This window comes from Homarus americanus, unplaced genomic scaffold (assembly GCF_018991925.1).
Source record: "Homarus americanus isolate GMGI-L3 unplaced genomic scaffold, GMGI_Hamer_2.0 scaffold39155, whole genome shotgun sequence".
NCBI lineage: Eukaryota > Metazoa > Arthropoda > Malacostraca > Decapoda > Nephropidae > Homarus > Homarus americanus.
The window spans coordinates 4,098,320-4,115,950 of record NW_024737042.1 but is presented as its reverse complement, the minus strand read 5'-3'; the positions used below and the strand labels follow the sequence as shown (position 1 = coordinate 4,115,950).

The 17,631-nt window shown below is 38.1% G+C and overlaps 1 protein-coding gene across 1 annotated transcript in view; it reads left to right on the top strand.

Moving 5' to 3' along the window:
- The first annotated feature begins 291 nt into the window (after positions 1-291).
- Positions 292-17,631, top strand: part of LOC121872599 — a 45,135-nt gene continuing 27,795 nt past the window's right edge. Inside the window, exons 1-7 of the mRNA XM_042375452.1 lie at positions 292-409; positions 3,289-3,442; positions 5,238-5,619; positions 5,854-5,973; positions 7,806-7,952; positions 9,604-9,842; positions 16,064-16,217. Coding sequence (XP_042231386.1) covers positions 3,294-3,442; positions 5,238-5,619; positions 5,854-5,973; positions 7,806-7,952; positions 9,604-9,842; positions 16,064-16,217 — 1,191 coding nt within the window. The 5' untranslated portion in view covers positions 292-409; positions 3,289-3,293. The remainder of the gene's footprint in view (positions 410-3,288; positions 3,443-5,237; positions 5,620-5,853; positions 5,974-7,805; positions 7,953-9,603; positions 9,843-16,063; positions 16,218-17,631) is intronic.

The window sequence follows — 17,631 nt, the reverse complement described above, 5'->3', positions numbered from 1 at the left end:
CTGTGTCCCGGTTTGTTCCCATTCTTCATCATGGCTGCCTGGGTCCAAAAGTATTGATTTTCATTATATCTCTTTCCTGTGTTACTTACGTTGAGAGTTTTCATAGCACCTGCAGATATAGTTATTAGCGGTGCTTATATGCATTGTACATGGGTTTCAAAAATATCTCATTGAAAGTAAGTAGGAACAGAGGAAAAAATATAATACTCATTTTGAATCTCCCGCTTAACTACGTCACTGGAAACACGCGTTTTAACTGGCTGATGGAGATGCCATCTGTCGGCCACTCTGTGCACTAGGTGAATAGTCGCGGCCAAGTGAGGATGGTAGGCGTCTGTTTGATGGTTTAAATACATTACGAATTCCTCTTCTTATAAAAGCAGGAAACCCACAGAACTAATACAGCCAAGTGAGTATTAGTCTTAGACACAATTTTTATGTGCATTCGAGTTGTTGATCCAAGGAAAATCCTGAAACTTGAGTGATGTGCGACATCCCCTTTCGGAGGGGGCGAGCGACAAAGCCAAAGGGCCACCTTCTTGAGCTTCCTAATGGAATTTTTCAAGTGTTAACTTTGCCATGTATTTAGGAACATTATCAATGTAAACATTTTATTCGATATAACTGTTTCATATAGGTGTTGAAGTGATTGATGTTAGGATAACTGCAGGACTGAGGCATAGAAGGTGGTGGTGGTGAGGCGCCAACTCGTCCCTCTGCCCTGCTGGTCCACTCTCTCCCACGGCCATCGCGTCGCAGCCTGTTGCCCAATGTACTCATTCGTGTCTGCCTCCTTATGTATTCGTAATCTAAGTTGTATTGGTGTAGTGACCATTTATTATATTTTTGTTACATAAAGTAAATGTAATATAAAATACGACAGAGAATAGAGGTGATTAAGGGGTAACTAAAGAATTTTGAGGTGTTCCTCATTTCTTCCATTGGATGTTTTTCAAAAAAATTTTGAGATGTTAATTTAAGTAGATTGGACTACATGCTGACAAGCAGGTGTAACTTGATGATAAGAAGGATGTTAAGTCAATGCATACGATGATTTTTTTTTTCAGGAATAATTCTATCAAATTCATCCTAGAATTGATTGTTATTAAGAAATAGTTTCATTAGATTACCTTTTAACATAAATCAGAACTGTCAATGAGGTAGATATATTTTGAACTTGAATGAATACTATCTAATTTTCCAACTTTAGTGTACTGTAATTCTTCTCAGGATTTGCTTTCATTTGAAAATGCAAATAGCCTCCAGTGGTTAATGCTAAACTCGAGATCATGATATGAGCAGAATAAGGTGTTACAGTATTGGCATGTGAAGCTGGTGGTTGGTGATGGGTGCCTTTTGGCACTGTGCTCTGGCTATATTTTCATTGTGATCCTACCAAACATTGCAGGTTTTCTAAGGGTGCTTTGGGTTCTTCTTTTACTAATGCTGGAATTAAGCTCTAATCGGTCCTCTTTTGATACACACAGGTGCCACATTTGTGTAAAATGCATATGCAAATCAATTGGTGGTTAATTCCAGCTTAAATCATGGTTTAGTGGTGATTATTGTCAGTTCACCAAAATGCTGTTGATGAGGAGTCCACAACTTGCTTGCTGTTCACTAAGTAAAGTAAAAAATATTTTTGTCCATGCTCCTCCTCTAGATTTGGATTCTGTGCATATTTGAAAGATTTCAGGGCAGTAATCGAAATAACGTCTGGAAGATGAGTTTAGCTTAGATTTTTTATTTATTTTTAGACTTTTTTGATATTGTGTTCAGTGGTGATATTATTTTTTTGTGGAAATGTTTAGTTTCAGAGATGTGTACCCCCCCTTTTTTTTTCTTTTTTTTTAAGAATACTAAATTCCCACACAAGTGGGTAGGGCTTTGAAGCTGACAGAAAATGTATTAAAAACATTAAAAACACATCACCTAACCCAACCCAACCTAACCAAACCAAACCCTGACCTAATCTAAACCTAACCTAACCCATGAAAAAACAAAGTTTCCCAAAACGAGATGCACATACTGTACATCAAAAAATTGCCTCCCAAATACTGCAGTTTATAAAGAAGTCTTGTTTGGCCAGTTTTCTGCCATTGTTATCATGATTATAGCTAATTTCATTGCAAATCCCAAAGAAAACCAGTGAGTATACTGTAGTTGGTAGATTCATTGTAAATACAGTTTATTCTTAACTTTTTAGATCTTGCAGCTACAGTGGAGTGGTGTTGTTCAATAGTGTTAGTATGAATGAGCTTGATGACCCATATGGTATGTTGGTTTATACAGCAGTAACGTGCTAATCTCTCACCAATATGTCAAGGATTCAAATCCAGCTTGGTCCAAACACACATGAGCAGGGTGTTATACAGTGTGATCCTACCAAACATCACAGGTTTCCCGGAGTCCGGTGTCCTCGTGGATAGACCAACTGTCTGGACAGCTAGTAAGCTGATAAGTGGTGAAAATTATTAAAAACAATTAGTAAAGTATGTACAGTTACTGATATGAAGAATTGTTATCAGTCTGAAGATTGTTTCAGTTCATTTATGAGTTAAGGATAGTATGTATATGTTGTGGAGTTTCCTACTCACTGTTTCTGTTTAACTCCTTCCCGTCACTTTCTGCACTTTTCTTGTACAGTACAGTACGAACTACTTTTTCTTCACAGCTCCCTACTTGCTTGATGATTCTTTTCCTTGATCATGAATAGAATTGCTTGGCACCCAAGAAAGATGCTATAGATTTTGGACTTGTTTCTCAATTGAAAGTGACCACAACAATAATAAAATTTGGAACTCTCAAACAATAATTTTAAAATGCTCCAACCATTTTCCTTGTCACTCAAGGAAAATTGTTGGGCCTGACCTGTAAACTAAACTATCAAACAGTATGCTATCCTTGTTGTAGTACCAGGTGACTGAGTTGTGTTGTTTTTAGCAGTGGAAAGAGAAAGAAATTACTCAACATATGAGACAAACTACCACCTAGGATACTGATACTGTACTTTGGTGAATGTTTTGAGATTTGCAGATTCATGTGAAAAATATGGCATTAGAACAGTGTGTTGTAAGTCATTGCATTTTAATTACCGTGTTGAAAAAGGCTTAATGGGTAAATATATTCTCTTGTAATTCTGAAGTATTGAGACACTAGAATATTTCTGAATGTCTTTGAAAATTAAAAGAGAATAACCAGAGTCCATCTTCAGACACTATTTAAGCATTAATGAATAAACTGTAAATCTGAGGTCCAAATGAATATCAGAAACTACTTTTATTACAGATATTATGGCAACGTCTTCCAAGAAGATTACGTACACAAATGAGTTTAAGTTAAAGGTCTTGGATTACTATTTCAAAAATGGAGGTGATGAAAACTTTGGACTTAAGAAGAAAACGGCAGGTCTTTTCAATATTGACAAGAAAACTGTTAACCGGTAAGCTCTTGGTAAATTTTTTAGTTGTTCAGTGATGTAATGTTGAAGTTATTTTAATCCAATCATCCCATGTTTTTCCAGGTATAATACTGTACCAGCACTCCAAATGCATTGGAAAATGAGCATTAATTGCTATCTATTTTCTGTTAGCAGAGATATGTATTAATATATAATTGATAAAAGTTATTAAGTTTAACATCAGCCACAGTGGTGGCTTTGAGCACTTTACAGTGCTGCAATGAAATGGTGACAATAATGTGAAGAGTGTCAGCAAGGAGAGAGTAATACTTGTGCTGTAGCAGGTAAATGACTACAGTATTATTTAGTTTGATAACAATACTTATATCCTGTATTGCATTATATAATATAAATAAGTTTTTATAAGTGTATAAATTCAAAGAATAGGAAATAGTTTGCCCAAATATAAAACTGGATGTTTATGCACCTTTTTGGAGGAAATTACATAATATTGAAGGAATTTTGCAACTAAAGTCACACATACAGTATTGTGTTTTGCCCAACTTGTTCTCATAAACTGTGCTAGTTAGTGATGCTACAGATACAGTATAGTCTGCATTTACGCGGTCAATTGAACCTGTGGAGGTCCGTTTAAACGAAATAACAGAACATATGGGGTAAATTGAAATAGAGACTGGGCCGACTCTGAAACTCCACTTTTTCCGACACAATATGTATCTTGTAGTAAAAATAACATCATAATTTTATGATGGTATTGCTACACACATAATATCTAAATAAAAACTACAAATCTAAAGGTGTTTAACACTTAAAGTTAGTAGAATCGATGGGTCGGCACACGTGGATGGCGGCTGGTTCCGAGGCAGAGGGCAGATTAGTTGCCCTCCGGTGAATCACTTTCACTACTCGCAGAGGTTTGCAGGGCCTCCCAGACAAACCCCTCAAAGTCCATATCCTCACTGTCACTGACTTGGGCTGGCTGTGGTGGGTTGTGGGCGAAGAAGTCCTTAATACAACATTGACGACTAGCATTGATGTTGTCGAGATAGATCTGGATGTACGGCTCCATAACTTTCGACAGATGGTTATTAGACACTTCATACCGATGCTTGTCTGGGTCGTTGTCAAGGATGAGCTTAATTTTTTCCCCCAACTCGATGATTTCCTTCACATAATCATGGCTTGGTCCAGGTTTTTCTAGGGTGGTGGGGGTCCAGCGGAAGCCATTGTGAGGGGAATAGCGGGCACATGAGAGAACTATATACGCGGACTGAGAACAATGAGACTGGCCTGGCTAGGTCAGCGACTTCTGGTGGCAGGGCACGTCATGTTACATTAGACCAATCACAGCTAGCGGTGGAGGGAATGCGTGGGTGGTAAGGATGCGTGGTCCAATCACAGTCCGATACGACATATGACGTCAGCGATAACGTAAGAGCCACCTAATGTGCACCCCTCACCTCGCCGCTTCCCGCGTTTGGTCAAGAATGGACCGCGTGAGTAAAAAATGGTGCGGCGCGTCTGGACCTCTCCAGCCGCTCGCCGCGTAAATGATGAAATTTACCGCGTAATTAAAATATTTCATTTTGGCAAGGCACCGTGTAAATGACCAAACGCGTAAACAAAAACTGCGTAAATCCAGACTATACTGTATTGTCATCACAAAAGTAGATGACACTTATGTCAAATGAATTTTCTTCCCATTTTAATTTGTTTGAAACTTTTAGGACTGCAACCCCTGATGTAATCAAGGGTAAGCTATACTGTATAAGAAGTCTGCTATTATTAACAACTAACCAGATGTCTATTTCTTCAGAATGCTTAACAACCCTGATATGGTGAAAAGGGCACGGAAACTTTTGTCCAAAAAAGTTCCTGTGAGTGCCAAAGGAGTTGGTGGTGCTCGTCATGGAGGTGCCAAGGCCACTTCTAAAACCACTAAAGCAAGTGGCAGTAAAGGTGGCATACCTGGTGGTAAACTTGGCACAGCTAGTACTTCAGGCAAAATAACAGGCTCCAGTCACACTAGTGCCTCAAATACCAGCAGCAGCAATTTAAAAGCACCTACCTCATCTTCTATCAGTACAAAACATGTGGGTAGCAGTAACAGCAGCAGCCAAAGTGGCAGTACCAGTACACACACTTCTACCAAGACTAACACATCAAAAATAAAATACACAGGGCAGGATATTAATACTGTGAGTATAATTATTTGTCTTATAGTATTCTACCAGGTAAGTAGTGCAGTGTTTTTGAAAGTATCTTATTCTGCAGTCTATAAATGAATCTTCCAATCATACCAACAATATCTGCAGTCATGGTGCAAACATGCTTGATATGATCCACAGTTTGTAAAAAAAATTAAGTATAATTGTGCCTTTGATTCTTTCTTGTTCATCACTTTATTGATAATTTTCATTTGTGTTTTTTAGGGGGTCCAAGTGTTTGATCTCCCAGAAGACCCAGATTACTCTTTACTCAAGCGTTCTATCAATGCCTCTGCCAATGGTGTAGCTAACATAGCCAGACTGCTTGTTTCAGCAACAGAAGAGGTGAGCCAGCATGGTGAACTGTCATTTTTATCAATTAATGGTACTCAAGTGTATTGGATGTACAGTATTATTGATGTTGAAACATAAAAATGGCAGTTTCACATAATACAGCATAGTCTGCATTTACGCGGTTTTTGTTTACGTGTTTGGTCATTTACGCGGTGCCTTGCCAGAATGAAAATGCTTTTATTACGCGGTAAATATGGTCATTTACGCAGTGAGCGGCTGGAGAGGTCCATACCGCCGCGCCATTTTTTACCCACGTGGTCCATTCTTGACCATACGCGGGAAGCGGCGCGGTGAGTGGTGCGCATTAGGCTGCTCTTATGTTATCGCTGACCTCATATGACGTATCGGACTGTGATTGGGCCACGCATCCTTACCACCCACGCATTTCCTCCGCCGCTAGCTGTGATTGGTCTAATGTAGAATGATGTGCTGTGCCACCAGAAGGTAGAAGTCGCTGACCTTGCAGGGCCTGTCTCATTGTTCTCAGTCCGCGTATACAGTTCTCTCTTGTGCTCGCTATTCCCCTCACAACTCACAATGGCATACGTGGGACCCCCACCACCAGAGAAAAGCATTGAATTACCTGGACCAAGCCATGATAATGTGAAGGAAATCATCGAGTTGGGGGAGAAACTTAAGCTCATCCTTGACAACTACCCAGACAAGCATCGGTATGAAGTGTCTAATAACCATCTGACGAAATTTATGGAGCCGTATATCCAGATCTATCTCGACAGCATCAATGCTAGTCGTCAACGTGACATTGAGGACTTCCTCGCCTGCAACCCACCACAACCACAGCCAGCCCAAGTCAGTGATAGTGATATTGACAGTGAGGATATGGACTTTGGGAGGTTTGTCTGGGAGGCCCTGCAAACCTCTGCGAGTAGTGAAAGTGATTCACTGGAGGGCAACTAATCTGCCCTCTGCCTCGGAACCAGCCGCCATCCACGTGTGCCGACCCAGCTTTTCTGCTAACGTAAGTGTGAAAAAAACCTAATATTATTGATATTTCTCTTGATTATTAATTGTGTGTTCATACCATCATAAAATATAATGTTATTTTTACTACAACATACGTATTGTGTCGGAAAAAGTGGAGTTTGGGGGTCGGCCCAGTCTCTATTTCAATCAATCCCATATGCTCTGTTATTTCATTTACGAGTTTCTCGTTTTACGCGGGCCTCCACGGGTTCAATTGACCGCGTAAATGCAGACTATACTGTAATTTGATATATTTTGGATTTACACAAATTAACCATCCATTTTGGTTCAGCAGTGAGTGAACTGTGCTTCATATTGCTAAAATACCTCTGACAGAGTCTGCCTTTTACTGAGAGTTTAACATGTTTAATGTCTCATTACACTTTCCTCACAGACAAGGTCAGACAAAGTTTTTGCAGCAACAACACTTCTTCATTATATTGAATGGAAGTCAAAGGATGTGATCCCATTTGAGTCGATGTATAACTGAAGGTCCATTGAGGCTTCAGGTCTGGTTAAGGTCTTCAAAATACCTGTAGGCACTCACAATTTGAACCTTTTGGCCTGCCTCACTGAGTGAAGCAAACATTTTGTTTTGGTTTAGTTTTACTGCTTTAATAGTTTGTAAGCTTTAAATCTGAAGGGAATAAAAGTCCCACAATTAATATTTGACAAATAATGTTACTTCCCAGTGTTTTATATGTATTCAATATTTCTTGTGTTAGGTGCACAGTGATATGACTATTGAATGTAGTTTGTCTGAACAGTGAATTCGACAAACCTTGAAAATTCATAAAACCCTAATTTATGTAAGTTTTTACTTGATTTTTCTTTTTCAGGTGCGAAACATCATCCTCAAGGAGTGTGACATGATCCTAGAATGCAAAGTTTGTCACAATCTTTTCCGGTCAGTGGTAAACTTTTTAGCACACAAGAGAATATACTGCCAAGAAGAGTATGCTGATGTTAGAACACTATTTCACAAAGTAAGTAGTCATGATATTCACCGAGTACACCATTTTTTATTGTGGGTTTACTAGGAAGGAAACCTAGTAAAAGGTAAGTGCTTTATGTAAACTGCATTCAGATAATTGAAGCCAAGAAACTGAAGATGAAGGTGTCATGATTATGTGTTAGTATATTCCAGATTGGAAAAAATGTAAAGGTATTGTTCCTGATAGGAAGAAAATGTAAAGGAATTGTTAAGGGAAGACCTCATGAGACGTGCTGCACTCATGAAGTATTTGAAAGAGACTACATGAGACTCATATTATGACCAGTGTTTGGAGATCATCTTTTGAATGCATCCTACACTGAGCAACTGGACTGGACCTCATGCTTTATCTAGAATCTCATGAACACATCCTGTTTCCTTAATGTTGAGGAAGACCATTAGTCCCATGATGAGGGTTTGATTTAGCAATCTATGGGGCTCCATATCTGTGTAGAATGTGTTTTCAGTGATAAAAATGTACAAAATGGTCACTAAATTTAGAGGTACAGTACTGTAATAAAGTTCAACATTGGGATATATCCCTGGATGGTGCTGGTGAGATCTGTTACCTTTCTGACATGGAAGAAGTTTAGGGATCTGTTACCTTTATGGATGGCAAGATGGCTTTGTATTTGCATGAAAAGTGTGATGATGTATGGCAGCAAAACATAGGTAGTTAAAGAGGATGACATATGTAGGTTTGAACAAGCTGAAATGAGAATTGTGATATTAATGTGTGATATGACATTGAAAGATAGGAAACCTTATTCAAAGCTAAGAGGGCAGCTGGGTATTGAGTATTGGTGAGGTTTTGTGTGGAGGTAGCTTAGATGGATTAGGCTTGTGGACAGAATGGAGGAGACCAACATGGTCAAAAGATGCACGAGTTTGAATGTGAGGGGGAGGAGAGTTAGGGGTAAACCAAGAATGACATGGGGAAAGCTTATAAGAAATTGTCTCAGATAAGAACCTGATGAGAGAGGCTGCATGTGACTATCCAGTATGCGGATAACCCATACAAGTGTGGGAAGTGCCATAAAAAGATAGTAGTGGTAATGGTTTAGGGCTTAAAGCCAAGTTCATTTTGAAAACAATAAATTTTGTGTATTAGACACCATGTGAAGGAAATCAGTCTTGTTTAGTAGAATACTGCATTGTGTTACAAATGCTTTATACATTATATTTTTATATACGATGTCAGGTTTTCATTGAGTTACGAGAAAATTGTGCTACTGTAGTTTGACATAATTTGCATTAATTTTAAAACATTACCATATACAGGGGGTCCCTGGGTTATGAACGGGTTCCGTTCCTGAGGACATTCTTAAGTTGGATTTGTACGTAAGTCGGAACACAAGTTATGTGTATACCGTATTTACAGAACAGGGTTTAAAATCCCACTATATCATAGCTTAAGTCCTTATATACATCTAAAAATCACTTAATTTATGACAAAATAAGAAATAGAATAAAAAAAAATACAGTAAATGAAAGTAAAAAATAAGTTGTCGGGTAAATAAAATACTGTAAATTTCAAGATTAACCTCATTCGTCTTGGCGGGCGTTCGAAAATCGGATGTTCGTAAGTCGGGGACCACCTCTATAGAAATGTAGCAAAACAACTAACAGGTTTTTGTTAACAGGATAATGTACAAGGTATCACCAGCCAGTCCAATACAGTGGTTGTTGAGCCAGAGCCTCCTCCTGATGTACATCCTCATCCTTCTACCTCATCTGCCTCTGTCACAATGAAAAAGCCTGCAAGAACTGCTATGCAGGGAAGTTCGAGGATTGATTCAATAGCTACAAAATTAGCCAACAGAAGGAAACAGCACAGTGTCTCTCATGCCTCCCATATAGGATCATCACAATATTATGAACGGTAGGATTAACTCTCTTCCATTGAGTTCATGTGAAGTATAGTGTGAATCAGGTATTACTTTAAGCTTCTTCCATCATTATCCCTCTTTCCCCTGTTATTTCCTTGGTGTTTTCTTCCACACATTTTGTTTCTCCTTGTTCTGACACACTTTATTTAGATATACTTTTTTAATAATGTTTTCTGTATTTATAGTCTCCACACAGTCCTTTTGTTCAAAAAGTAATTTAGTGTTGTTATGACCACTAGCTGACTTTTCAATGATCAAGGGAAGCAGTGTGTACAGTATGCCACATTTTTGGTATTAAATGGTACAGGACGTCCCCTCTATCTCTTGTTTTGCACTGCTGACATCGACTAATCGAAGAACCCAACATAAAAATAATTCCCTGCACCACCGTCGTTCCATTATTTTCAACTCGGTATAAACAATGTCGGAACTTAAATCTTGGCCCCATTGTGTTCATATAAACAATGTCGGAGCTTAAATCTTGGCCCCATTGTGTTCATATAAACAATGTCGGAGCTTAAATCTTGGCCCCATTGTGTTCAATCGCGCTGTGAGTAGCGGTTGAACTTCATATTCAGCATCAGCTATATCTAGATTTATCCTTACAGTCATTCAATAATGAGTGACAAATGTAGTGCAAGCACAGGTGGTGAAAGGAAGAAAAGGTGTATGAGTATTACACAGGATATTAAGCATAGTAAACAAGGTAAACAAATTTTAGGTCAGTGGTTAAGGTTAAATCTTTTTAAAATGCTTAAAATTATGTGCTCTCTTACACTATAATGCTTTATCTTTTCTTTAACCGTTAAATCCCGGGTGATGTTCCTCGACGTTCACTAAGGCGACCCTGGGCGACGTTCCTCAACGTTCTTAATTTTTGCGGCATATTTTTAATGTCCAGGCACGACGAAATACTTTGTATGGGATATTTATTTATTTGGCAACTCAACTCGCACTTAATCTTTGTCTCAAGTCTATTGGTCTAGTTACCCATCGCTATCATGATGGATGCACATCCTTCGATGTCTCGTGACTCGCCTCGCTTCTCCACATCCTTAATAGTAGTGCTTTTCATCAAGAGTTGCTTGATTTGAGTGGCATTGATATAGTATCGGGTGATGAAGATAGTGATGGGGAGGAAACAGACCTAGATGATATAAAGTTTGAGGCAGCCAGTGGTGAGAACAGTAACACACAGTACAGACAGTGGCTCTCATTTTCCCATCCCACCAGCCACCCCCTCAGCATGGTTGTGGTCATGGGCGCCGTGGTGGACGTAGGGGACCACATGCATGCCAGTCACAACAGTATGCGTGGAGTGACTTCACTGATTTTATTTCAACTGGATTAAAATCAAATACAAAACTGCAGAAATATGCCTGTGTTGGTGGTACTACTGGTTTTACATTGCCTGGGGCATAAGGTGTTAAGTAGAAAATTACTAAAAAATCCAGTCCCTTATTCTTACCCTATTACTGTACATTATTTCTTATGGGAGAAATTGTCCTGCTTTGCTTCTCATCGGCAACGTAAACACTCTTACAGTCCTTATCAGCTTGTACTGTACTATATTTACATGTACCAGAACCTCTTGATTTACGAGATACAATACCCTGTACTGTACTTAAATTTTTGAAAATGGTAGTGCTGTATAAATAAAAAATGAGTAAATCAAATATGGGCTTTTGTTATTAATAAGACAGTAACTCAGGGGTGTGCTGCCAATTTCTTAACGACCGGTACTAATTCAGATGGTGATGTAAATTAGCGAGAGCTAATGACCCTTAAACCCCGGGTGACATTCCTGAACTTTAGTCTAGGCAACCTTTGGTGACGTTCCTGAATGTTCTTAATTTATGTGGCATGTTTTGAATGTCCAAGCGGGAGGAAATACTTTATATGGGATATTTGTTTAATTAGCAACTCGAGTGTTTTTGTCTTAAGACTCGTGCCTCATGGTCAGTTACCCACCAGATATTGTGAGGGATGCATGTCCTTAGACCTTCTATATGACCCACCTCACTCCTCCACACCCAAGCACAAGTGAAGGTATTTGCTTGACAGTAGTGCTGTTCATCAGGAGTTGCTTTGCTTGATTTGAGTGGCATTGATATAGTACAGTGGGGTATGCTATAACGAATCTAATTGGTTCTAGAACCTTGTTCGTTATAGCATTCGTTCGTTATAGGATTAATCCGTTCCAGGCCCACAAATACAACCACTTAACACTGAAAAATATAATATAAAATTGTAAAAAAGTGCATAAATATGCATCTAAACCCCTGAAATAAAGAGTATCATTAATACTTGTAATAAAAAAAACAATAAATTAGTAAAAAAAAAAAAAAAAAAAATTTTTAAATAATGTTCGTTGTAGGAGTTTTGTTCGTTATAGCATTCTCAATTTTATAGGTAAAACCGTTCGTTATAGGAATATTCGTAGTAGGATCCGTTCGTTATAGCATACCCCACTGTATTGGGTGACGAAGACAATGATGGGGAGGAAACAGAACCCAGATTATGTTAAGTTTGCTGAGGCAGTGAGGACAGTGTTAGGTCTACAGACTGGCGCTGCCTCCCCTTCCCAATCTGCCAGCTACCGTGAACCACGGCGCAAAGATAGGGTGATTTGGTGCAAGACTTCCACACGATCAAGAAGTTCTGAATTAAGTATACGTACATGTAAATAGTGGATATATTTGAAAATAGTGATAAGTTTTGTGCTTCCTAAATATTACTACTGTTCAGTATTTTATAGTTCTTTTGAGGAAAATATAAGTACAGGGTATTTTGTGTTTTGTAGTAGCTATAAGAAAAACATATGATATAAAAGGACCTTCAAGTAAGAGCTGTGTGTTACAAGTGCATATCACCATCCACTCACTATGGGCTGTGCACTGTATGTAGTTTCAAACAAAACATCTTTCATCACTCCACACTGCTCATTAACACCTAGTAACTCTCCAATAATGTTTCAATGAAAGTTGAATGTATGTAAATTCTTCTTTGTATTTTCCTCATATTGATTAATTCATTTATAAGGTGACAATAGATTTAAAAATAAAGAAATTACTGAAATATGTCTGGGGTCTAAGGGTAAAGCTAGGGGGGTGTGGGGTGAGCGATGGCTCCCTCAGTGGGGTTTGGGGCACAACTCCAGAAAGTATTATAGCTTTTTCAAATTGCTTTTTGTAGCATTTTGGCAGAAATTATTTATACTCACTAATGACAATTATCTAAAAATAAGCTAATTTTTCTTCAAAAATAAATATTAAAATGACCACTGCTTGTGATACTACCTATATTTTCCTATAAATTCCTGGAAAAAAAATGAAAAATCACTTAGATATAAATATACCTGCTCAATCATGCTGGTCTCATTCAAGAAATTTCCATATAGCCGGTTCATTCTGCGATGCAAGAAATTTGATTAATTGGCAACAGTGTAGTTTGTGAGCTATATGAGCAGTTGCCATTTGCTATAATTTGAAATATGCTAGTGATTATAATTTTGTAATGCCTTAAGTGAAACAAGATTGATCTTCTTCATATTGATCTCAAATTCTGATTCGATGGCAATGATATATATTTGGTGAACCAGTCAGTTGCAGTCAATGGGTGGGGAAGAGTTGGCAAACTTGGTGGTGAATGAAGTGTGCGTGTGTAATAATAATAATAATTAACGGTTTATTAAAAAAGTTCTGCAGCCCAAAGGCTGAAAATATACATTAGACAAAAATGACTTATTACATACAAAGACATGAGGTTGGTGGGTCATTTAACAAAAGCTTTCATTACTGAAAGGAGAAGGAACATGAATTGATCATACAAATTATTATAGTTGCAGTTGATGGCCTGGGCTGGTCTCTTGCCATATTGTGTAAGGTCACGTAGGCCACATGATTCAGTAACTTGTCCATAAGTGTTGACATGGAGGACCTCATGTGGTCATGGAGACATCGGGTGGTGTGGTGTTCACATGGTGTAGTAACTCATCCTCAGGTGTTGATATGAAGGACCTAATGTGCTCATGTAGACATCGGTTGGTGTGGTGTTCACGTGGTGTAATAACTCGTCCTCGGATGTTAATATGAAGGACCTCACTTAGTCATGGAGACAGTGTGGTGTGGGGTGGTCTCACAGTACCTCACTCTGCTAGATAATGTTGTGTTATCTCGTAGTCAGGTGTAAAGCCGGCCCACTGTTGTTCCCAGGGTGGACTGAATAACACCGCCTGGTCAGAAGATGGTGGTCGGTTCCCAGGGGTGCTTATCTCACTGGTGGGTCACGGCTCTCACTGGTACTGTCTAGTGCTGAATTCACTGGCTTAAACACTGTTCATCACTGTTCAACACTGATCCCACTTCTTTCCGAAACGAAATTGTCACTTTTGATTATGTTGATATCCCGGTGGTGAGGATGGGTCGGGGAGAGGGACATGGGGAATGGGCCCGAACATTGGCCAAGGGGGACAGCTGCATAGCAGGAGCAGTGCCTGATAGGTCTTGACCCTCCAGTGATCAAGGATGCAGTGTGTGTGTTTAAACATTTAAACTAGCATTTACTAATGCCATATGAAGAATTCTAGAATGCTTTGCATATTTTTTCATGTCATGGTTTGGAAATTTAGGTACAGACGTGGGGTAGCATCTCCTGTGTGTGAATATTCACACACGCTCCATGTGAATGGTCCCATTGAATTTCATTACAGTAAGTTTTAAACTGCGTGGGTCCATATACGTGGAAACAAGTGCTCGTATGAAGCGGGTCGTACATCGGAATATGAGAGCTGCGGCTAGCCCACCCGGTTTGAAATATTACTTGCGGGTATCGTAATCTTTCATTTGCGAACAAGCAGCGTATGCTTTGCGAATATTGAATAGGGGGTGTTAAAATATCAATTGCAGATAAGTGGCACTGTGAATAACAAGGTATTCCTGTTTAGGGGAACTACAAATGCTCTCTGCTAGCCAATTGATACCCTTCCCATTGCCATACATAGCAGGTACAGTACACTCTTGTCATCCTTTCAATCTCTATTCCACCTCCCATTCTTAACATTTAAATGGTGACCCCATTTGCTTCTGGTGCCATACCATTCTTGAGTGAACATCCGCTATCACTTTCCACTTCTGTATTACTTTTCCTGTCCTGCATTTGATGCTATTTAAGCTGTCAAGTGCTAAACAGGATAATCCCCCTCTCACTCATCTGTTTTTAGCAATTATTCACAATAATCACCTCATCTCTTTTGTATTTGTATTTTTTCTGCTGTACAGTACTGTACCTGTATTTCTTCTTTCATTCTTATTACAATTCCATTGCAAAGGGAGATAAAAGCCAAGTGAGAAGAGTATTTTATGGGAATAAATGTTAGTTGGAAGATGGATAAAAGGCCTTGTCACCTGTAGGTTTTGGATTGTCATTTTTATGTATACTTGTACAGGTACATTTAACAATACTTTAGGATATAATTTTTTATGTGGGTACTGCTAGACTTGTGTAATTTACAATTTAATTTTTCTTGCAATATTTAAATAGTATTAACAAAAAAAGAAATCAAAAGACTTAATAAGAGAATAGTTTATATGCCTGTACATGTATTAAGCAATATTTTAGAACTTTTTCCATGTGGATTTTGTAACCCAGGTGGGGAAAAGGGGTTGGGCTCACCATGATTCACCTTCAGAACATTATATAAATTTCATGTCATGTCAGAACAGTAATTAGAAGTAAAAAACATCAAATAGCTGCAATAATATATTTTAAAGTTCAGTAACCAAAAACCTTCATCACCTTTTGACAAAAACTTCATATATTAGGGAAGCCTCTCGAGACTGATCATACGTTACTTTCAATATACTGTACTGTACTTTACTTTACTTTTCCAAATTATCAATTGGTTAATATGCTGGCTGTTCTTTTTTTGCAGTATGGCCATGTCAAATTTTATCTTGGATAAACCTGTCTCTGTGGTGAAGACTCAGAATTTTTTTTTTTTTTTTTTAGATTTCTTGCCACATTATTAGTGTTTTTGTGCATCATTGGTCTGTTTTTCAGTCATATTTGTAGTTTTAATTTTCTTTCAAACTTGAGACTAATGAACAAAAAATTGTATATCCACCTACTTTTTTCTTCTAGCAATGTTTAGTTTAATGTTTGTTTTGGTGAAGCTTTAATTTGATTTTGAAATGGGATTACTGTATTTTTTCAGCTTGTCTCATGTGAATAGTAAACGAGATAAACTAAGCCGGGATTGCTCAGTTGTGTTAGAGGATATAGGTGGTGTTGCAAATGCACGGTATCAAACTTATTTGTCACCAAGCACCCCTGCCCCCACTGTGTCCATGAACACCATTCTTGATGAGGTAAGTTATTTTGTTCTTACTGAGTTTGTATTGATATTAGTATATTAAGTTATCTGATGTGATGTTTCCCAAAGTGCATAGGAAATCATACAAAATTTCTCTTAAACATTTTGTCCAGAGCATATCTGCACATTCAGTATTCTTTTATTACCTTGATTTTTTTCAATCCCTCCATTAATGCATTAAGCTTATCATCTTTTTCATTCTTGCCCTGAAGACGTAAATGTTGGAGTCTTATGAGGTGATACTTATATCTGTTTGTCACACTGGAGGTTTGTTTGTCTGCCAGTCACACAATTGTCATCTGAAGAAAAAATTAACCAAACCTCTTTTTATAAGGGATGATTCAGTCGCTCAAACAAAAAGGATGCTTCATCCTCCAAGAGCAATAGAGATGTTCAGAATTCTCATGCAGCATAATTATATTGATAGTTTCTTACTATCAAATGCTATAGAATAGATGAAACATGCACATTGTGTTTTTTATTATTTGTGTGTGTATGCAAATTTTCCTGTGCGGTGTATGGTATATGAATTTAGAAAGGAGATCCAAAATAAGTTGAATTGTTTTCATATGTTTTATGATAGTGGAGGATGGAGACATGGGATGTAGTACCCGGTAATATGAGTAAGGTATTGGGAAAGTAAAATTTTTTAGAGATTATGAAGGAAATTATTAGCTCTTAAAGCAGATTGCCAACAGTGGTTTGATTCCACAAGTGATCAAAATTAACACTAACAAGCTCAATTATATACAGAGGTGTACACTTACCTAGCTTAGAACCACTTAAAAGCCAAAACCACCAACCTGACTGAGATTTAACATAAAATATATTACTGCTCTATACAGGGCATTTAGTAAAATGCATTACTGGGTCCCCAACACACAATTTTAAGCTGAGATGAATGCTTGTAATTCTAGTGCTTCTGGGTAAATTTACTGTAATAACAGTTTGATGAGAGATGTTCTGAAGTTGGGAGTCAGAGCATCTAGTTCATCAAATATCATAGCTAAGGACAGGTGCAAATGCAACCAAATGTGAAAATTCATTTTGATCTTATGGTTAATACAATATTGACATGGATGTTTCACAGTTGTTGTTCCTACTTCTGATCCAGGCACTATTGTTCCTTCCTAGTCTCACACACACACACACAGTAATATGAACCAGTGGGCTTGGACAAGTGGATTGAGGTCAATTAGTTTACACTGTTAACTGGGATGGGATAAGTTGTGTGTTTGGTCATTGGGGGTGTTGGCCAGAGATTATTTCATGTCGGTGCTTAATTTGATTGTCTAAACATTACCATCTGTTGCATTACTGCAGAGCAAGGTGACCATTTGACAAGATGAATGACTGATTTAAAGAATTACTATCCCTTTAATTTGTTGTTTTTATCTTAACTTAATTAA